The sequence below is a fragment of the Triticum urartu genome, chromosome 7A (assembly GCF_056163025.1).
Source record: "Triticum urartu cultivar PI428250 chromosome 7A, HENAU_Tu73, whole genome shotgun sequence".
NCBI classification, from domain to species: domain Eukaryota; kingdom Viridiplantae; phylum Streptophyta; class Magnoliopsida; order Poales; family Poaceae; genus Triticum; species Triticum urartu.
In genome coordinates this window covers 565,281,770-565,289,263 of record NC_141879.1, presented here as the reverse complement: position 1 = coordinate 565,289,263, position 7,494 = coordinate 565,281,770, and the positions used below count along the sequence as shown (strand labels likewise).

Genomic DNA, 7,494 nt, shown 5'->3' with positions numbered 1-7,494 from the left:
ATCCATGACCCTGATGAGTATTCGAAGCCTCGTAGCTTGTGGCAGGTCATGACAGCATGTGTTAACTTGGACAATATGATCATCGAGAACGAAAGAGATGACCCGAGGAGTTCCTATGCAATTGTCTCATGGTGGGCCGAAACGTCGCCCAAATAGGATCCAAGCATTTCACCAAGCACACCGAATGATCGAGAACCAAGAAGCTCACAACCAACTTCAAGAGAAATCTTGTTGAGCAACGTTGGCCACTTCATAGCATTTGATTCTTGTGCATTTTATCATGCTTAATTTGGATTCTCATAGTTCATATTGACCGTATGTTGCGTTTGAGTTTCAGTGGTTAAGTTTGAAAGCATTAATGTATCTGAATGGTATGAATTGACAATTTGTTCTTATGGGATTAAATTTTAAGGGGGAGGGGGGTGAGCTAGATGAAGAAGAGTTTCATTTCTTAAGAACGAGGAATTAAAAGATGGGGGATAATATGAATAATTAGATTGGAGCACAAGGAATTATCAGATTTTTTGGGGGGTAATAATGGGATCTGAAGGAGATGCTTTTAGCACGACATCTCTCCATTTTAATCGCTCCGGGTAGAACGCTCCAGGCCCTCCAGGCCAGTCCCCATTCCAGCCGAAACCAAACCCTCACCTCGCCGCCATGGCCGACGGCACCCGCAGCCGGGTTCGCAGGCGCCGCCTCGACGCCGGCAGGAACCGCCTCGGCGCCCTCCCCGACGACGTCCTCCATCACACCCTCACCTACCTCCCCGTCACGGAAGCTGCCGCTGCCGCCGCCCTCTCCTCCAGCTGGCGCCACCTCTGGCGCTCCCACCCGCTCGTCCTCAAGGATAAAGGCATCCCCGAGCCCGAGCGCAATGCCCTAGTACCCCGAGCCCTCGCCGACCACCCAGGCCGCTTCCGCTCCGTCATCCTCTACGACTGCAGGCTCGCCTCCCTGAACCGTGAGCTCCCCGGGTGGCCGCGCCTCCTCGTCGACGGGCGCACCCAACAACTCCTTCTCGCCCACCCCAGCCACCACCTCCGTGCGCCACCTCCCTCGACCGTGAAACAGCGCGACTCCGCGCGCCTTCTTCCCGCCGACATCCTCCGCTACGGCTCGCTCCAGGAGCTCAGCCTGGACTTCTGGACGTTCTCCGCCGACCTCTCCTGCCACGCCGACATATCTCGTCCCCAGCTCCAGATTCTCACCCTGATGAGGATTGTCATAACCGACCGGGACCTCGAGTGCTTGATCGCTGCCTGCCCCCTTCTGAAATCCCTTCGGCTCACCATGAATAGCCCCACGCATGTCCGTCTCCGCAGCAAAAGCCTCAGCTGCGCGCTCGTTGGGTTGTCCAAGGTTGAGGAGTTCACCGTGGTGGACACGCCGCTACTGCAGCGGCTCTACTTGTTCCAGCAGTTTAATGGTGGGGCAGTCAGGATCGCTTGTGTTCCCAACCTGCGCGTGCTCGGCTACCTGGACACAAGAACTCACAAGCTGCAGATTGGTGACAGCGTCATCAGGGTACGTCTCTCGGTCGATCTCCATCTCTCTCTCTCAACTTGTAATTATTCCATCCAGATTGATCCATCTATCATGTTCTCCTCTCATCAGGATGTAGCTAGTCAATGAGTTACCATAGATATTGCAGTCTCTCAAACTTATTCCATCCACATCGAGCCACATCCATGATTATGTGTTTTGTATGGTTGTATAGAACACTTGATGAGTAATGTTGTGTACCATGTCTTGGTGGACCACTTTGCAGCCGGACACAATGGCGAGCGCAAGGACCGTGGTTCCAAGCGTCGAGATATTGGCGTTGGCAGTGAATTTGGGTATCTCCGGGGAAGTTAAGATACTGGCCAGCTTCCTCAGATGCTTTCCGAACGTTGAGACGCTGCACATTGAGGTAGCTCCCAGTTCTTTCAGCCAGTCAATCATTTTATAATGGTATCATCAATATTTAGCCGAATTAGTCTCACATTGGTACCAATTTGCAGTCTGCACCGCATAAGCCACCTGTAACTTCCAGTGAACCCAGTGGGGAGCATCATGCCAGGTTCTATCAGGAGGTCAGTCAGGTTGATTGCTTGAGAGCACATGCCAAGAAGATGGTTATTCACGATTTCCGAGGGGATCAAAATGAATTTGAATTCGTCAAGTTCGTCGCCAAGAATGCCCAGGAGCTACAGTTCTTTCTGGTTGTTGTGTCGGACGAAGGGATCTTGTCTTCAGCTGACAAGGTGAAGGAGATAAAAGACGAATTGCAGTATGTACAGTTTCGCGCAGGTATCTCTGCAGTGTTATGGGAGTTACCTAAAGCAGGCATTCTTTATCGCTTGAAGAGAGCAGCCGATCTTGCAATCAACGACCCTTTTCAGTGTTGAATCCATGGTTAATACACTGTGGTTTACATGCTTGATCCATACCTTTTGAGGAATCATTGACTGTTCTCTGCAAGATCTTGCTGTTTAGTTTCTTGTAGGCATGCCCTTATCTTGAGACGATATGTCTGAGTTTTTCAACTACCATGACTATATGTAGAAATTGAAGGTAGCAGAAGTATACGAGAACCTAGTGTTATTTTCATGTGTCTGCAATATATGCCAGCGATGTGCTTCTAGATATGGTGCGCTGATTTGTAGCACGTCTTAGGTGCCATTTTGTTTGCATTGCTTATGTAGAATGTCACCTCTGTCAGTTTCGTTAACTATCATTTGATGGTCAGAGTATACTGAGCTTGGTTGGCCAGGATCAGGATGGCGAAGGCTATACGTTGTTCTGCTTGTGTCCCATGTTTGTGCATCATGTTTTGATGACAAGTGTATCGTACAAGTATTCAATTGAAAAAAGTGTTCAATTGAATTGGATGCATGGTTTGAGTGTTAGGGACATTTAAGTTCAAACTAAATTTGAAATATCTGAAACGGGTGGATATATGATGTCTAATGGGTATGGTTCTCGACAAGATTCAATATGCAAAAAGAATTATTACACTTGGGTCAAGGGTTTGCAAGATATGATAGAACAAGGTGTGAATTCAGGGTTCGTGAATTAAAATTGTTGGTGCTATTGAATACTCAAGGTCAATATGAACGTTTAGGTAAAAGAATCACTAGGTTTGGTTTAATAGAGAAAAGCACACGGTTAAAACAGAATTGAATTGAGTCTATCAAAATCCCTACCATGGAAGAGAGAATGGTTGCCATGCCAACACTTTTTGTATTGACGGTAGAATTTTGCTATGATCAAGATTACTTGTCGGAAACCTAATTTAAATGGCTCTACTTCAAAGAGGGCCTCATAAGGATCACTTTGCAGCAACTTTCACCCCATTTTTACATGTGGTTTGTAAACTGGGTTCAAACATAATTTGAATTCAAGTTTGAAAGGTTCAAATTTGTGCAATTATGGCTCTAATGGATGCTAGTGATCATAATGCAAATGGAATCACTCAATTTGGATTCATGGTTTTCAAACTAGGGCTCACTAAGGATTCAAATTTGGGAGTTGAAATGTTGGAATACCTAGGTGATTTCCCCGCATGTTGCTGCGGGAATTCAAAGATTATTTTGGATGAATTATGTATGAACAAAATGACCCAAATGAAAATATATTGTTTTGGGGAGTAATTATGTGTGAGCAAAGAGTATGCGCGTATGTTGGACCATTGGAGTTGACACAAATTGGGGTATGCATGTGCTACAAAATAGTGTTAGCGGATGATGATGTGTCACATTCAGTGATGTGGAAGGCTGCATGTTGAGGTAATTAGAGTTAGTACGAAATGAACTAAATCAAAAGATGATATTTTTTGGAATTAATTGTGTGTGAACAAAGAATGTGCATGTAGGCTAGACCAACTGACTTGCCATAATCAAATTGGGGGTATGTATTGTTGGGAAACGTAGTAATTTCAAAAAAATTCCTACGCACACGCAAGATCATGGTGATGCATAGCAACGAGAGGGGAGAGTGTTGTTCACGTACCCTCGTAGACCGAAAGCGAAAGCGTTAGCACAACGCGGTTGATATAGTCGTACGTCTTCACGATCCGACCGATCAAGTACCGAACGCACGGCACCTCCGAGTTTTGCACACGTTCAACTCGATGACGTCCCTCGAACTCTGATGCAGCCGAGTGTTGAAGGAGAGTTTCGTCAGCACGATGGCGTGGTGACGATGATGATGTTCTACCGACGCAGGGCTTCGCCTAAGCACCGCTACGATATGATCGAGGTGGATTATGGTGGAGAGGGGCACCGCACACGGCTAAGAGATCAAGAGATCAATTGTTGTGTCTTTGGGTGCCCCTGCCCCCGTATATAAAGGAGTGGAGGAGGGGGAGGGCCGGCCCTCTCTATGGCGCGCCCTAGGGGAGTCCTACTCCCACCGGGAGTAGGATTCCCCCTTTCCTAGTAGAACTAGGAGCCCTTCCAAGTATTAGGAGTAGGAGGGAAGGAAAGGGAAGGGAAAAGGAGAAGGAAGGAAGGGGGCGCCCTCCCTAGTCCAATTCGGACCAGCCCATGGGGAGGGGTGCGGCCACCCTTTGAGGCCTTTCTCTCCTTTCCCGTATGGCCCATTAAGGCCCAATACGAATTCCTGTAACTCCCCGGTACTCCCGAGAATACCCAAATCACTCGGAACCTTTCTGATGTCCGAATATAGTCGTCCAATATATCGATCTTTATGTCTCGACCATTTCGAGACTCCTCGTCATGTCCCCGATCTCATCTGGGACTCCGAACTCCTTCGGTACATCAAAACACATAAACTCATAATATAACCGTGATCGAACTTTAAGCGTGCGGACCCTGCAGGTTCGAGAACTATGTAGACATGACCGAGACACGTCTCCGGTCAATAACCAATAGCGGAATCTGGATGCTCATATTGGCTCCTACATATTCTACGAAGATCTTTATCGGTCAAACCGCATAACAACATACGTTGTTTCCTTTGTCATCGGTATGTTACTTGCCCGAGATTCGATCGTCGGTATCTCAATACCTAGTTCAATCTCGTTACCGGCAAGTCTCTTTACTCGTTCCGTAATACATCATCCCGCAACTAACTCATTAGTTGCAATGCTTGCAAGGCTTATAGTGATGTGCATTACCGAGTGGGCCCAGAGATACCTCTCCGACAATCGGAGTGACAAATCCTAATCTTGAAATACGCCAACCCAACAAGTACCTTCGGAGACACCTGTAGAGCACCTTTATAATCACCCAGTTACGTTGTGACGTTTGGTAGCACACAAAGTGTTCCTCCGGTAAACGGGAGTTGCATAATCTCATAGTCATAGGAACATGTATAAGTCATGAAGAAAGCAATAGCAACAAACTAAACAATCAAGTGCTAAGCTAACGGAATGGGTCAAGTCAATCACATCATTCTCCTAATGATGTGATCCTGTTAATCAAATGACAACCCATGTCAATGGTTAGGAAACTTAACCATCTTTGATCAACGAGCTAGTCAAGTAGAGGCATACTAGTAACACTCTGTTTGTCTATGTATTCACACATGTATTATGTTTCCGGTTAATACAATTCTAGCATGAATAATAAACATTTATCATGATATAAGGAAATAAATAATAACTTTATTATTGCCTCTAGGGCATATTTCCTTCAGTCTCCCACTTGCACTAGAGTCAATAATTTAGTTCACATCGCCATGTGATTTAACACCAATAGTTCACATCACCATGTGTTTAACACCCATAGTTCACATCGTCATGTGACCAACACCCAAAGGGTTTACTAGAGTCAATAATCTAGTTCACATTGCTATGTGATTAATACCTAAAGAGTACTAAGGTGTGATCGTGTTTTGCTCGTGAGAGAAGTTTAGTCAACGGGTCTGCCACATTCAGATCCGTAAGTATTTTGCAAATTTCTATGTCAACAATGCTCTGCACAGAGCTACTCTAGCTAATTGCTCCCACTTTCAATATGTATCCAGATTGAGATTTAGAGTCATCTGGATCAGTGTCAAAATTTGCATCGACGTAACCCTTTACGATGAACTTTTGTGTCACCTCCATAATCGAGAAACATATCCTTATTCCACTAAGGATAATTTTGACCAATGTCCAATGATCTACTCCTAGATCATTATTGTACTCCCTGGCCAAACTCAGGGCAGGGTATATGTGACGCCCCCGATTCAATCGTACACTAATCATACACGCAAACGTGTACGATCAAGATCAGGGACTCACGGGAAGATATCATAACACAACTCTACAAATAAAATAAGTCATACAAGCATCATATTACAAGCCAAGGGCCTCGACGGCTCGAATACAAGAGCTCAATCATAGACGAGTCAGCGGAAGCAACAATATCTGAGTACAGACATAAGATAAACAAGTTTGCCTTAAGAAGGCTAGAACAAACTGGGATACAGATCAAAAGAGGCGCAGGCCTCCTGCCTGGGATCCTCCTACACTACTCCTGGTCGTCATCAGTGGGCTACACGTAGTAGTAGGCACCTCCCAAGTAGTAGTAGTCGTCGTCGACGGTGGCGTCTGACTCCTGGGCTCCAACGTCTGGTCGCATCAATCAGGTATAGAAAGAGGGAAAAGGGGGAGCAAAGCAACCGTGAGTACTCATCCAAAGTACTCGCAAGCAAGGAGCTACACTACATATGTATGCATTGGTATCAAATGGAATAAGGGTATCATATGTGGACTGAACTGCAAAATGCCGGAATAAGAGGGGGATAGCTAGTCCTATCGAAGACTACGCTTCTGGTAACCTCCATCTTGCAGCAGGAGAAGAGAGTAGATGGTAAGTTCACCAAGCAGCATCGCATAGCATAATCCTAACCGATGATCCTCCCATCGTCGCCCCGTGAGAGAGCGACCACCGGTTGTATCTGGCACTTGGAAGGGTGTGTTTTATTAAGTATCCGGTTCTAGTTGTCATAAGGTCAAGGTACAACTCCAAGTCGTCCTGTTATCGAAGATCACGGCTATTCGAATAGATTAACTTCCCTGCAGGGGTGCACCACATTTCCCAACATGCTCGATCCCCTTTGTCCGGACACACTTTCCTGGGTCATGCCCGGCCTCGGAAGATCAACACGTCGCAGCCCTACCTAGGCATAACAGAGAGGTCAACATGCCGGTCTAAATCCTATGACGCAGGGGTCTGGGCCCATCGCCCATTGCACACCTGCACGTTGTGAGGGCGGCCGGAAGCAGACCTAGCCTAGCAGGCGTTCCAGTCCAATTCGGCGCGCGCCGCTCAGTCGCTGACGTCACGAAGGCTTCGGCTGATACCACGACGTCGAGTGCCTATAACTGTCCCCGCGTAGATGGTTAGTGCGTATAGGCCAGTGGCCAGACTCAGATCAAATACCAAGATCTCGTTAAGCGTGTTAAGTATCCGCGAACGCCGACTAGGGCCAGGCCCACCTCTCTCCTGGGTGGTCTCAACCTGCCCTGTCGCTCCGCCACAAAGTAACAGTCGGGGG

The 7,494-nt window shown here is 46.9% G+C and overlaps 1 protein-coding gene across 1 annotated transcript; it reads left to right on the top strand.

The window, feature by feature from the left end:
* Positions 1–626: 626 nt before the first annotated feature.
* LOC147960466 (putative F-box/FBD/LRR-repeat protein At3g49480) lies at positions 627–2,635 on the top strand. The gene is made up of 3 exons (XM_087535745.1): positions 627–1,527; positions 1,772–1,915; positions 2,007–2,635. The coding sequence occupies exons 1-3, from the start codon at positions 661–663 to the stop codon at positions 2,391–2,393; spliced, it is 1,398 nt and encodes a 465-aa protein (XP_087391871.1). The 5' UTR covers positions 627–660; the 3' UTR covers positions 2,394–2,635.
* The last annotated feature ends 4,859 nt before the right edge of the window (positions 2,636–7,494 follow it).

What these genes read in the sequence shown, in the direction of transcription:
- LOC147960466 (XM_087535745.1), top strand. Translation starts at nt 661, where the DNA reads ATGGCCGACGGCACCCGCAGCCGGGTTCGCAGGCGCCGCCTCGACGCC. An exon ending in TTGGTGACAGCGTCATCAGG is followed by an intron (nt 1,528 to 1,771) that starts GTACGTCTCTCG and finishes ACCACTTTGCAG; the next exon opens with CCGGACACAATGGCGAGCGC. An exon ending in TTGAGACGCTGCACATTGAG is followed by an intron (nt 1,916 to 2,006) that starts GTAGCTCCCAGT and finishes ACCAATTTGCAG; the next exon opens with TCTGCACCGCATAAGCCACC.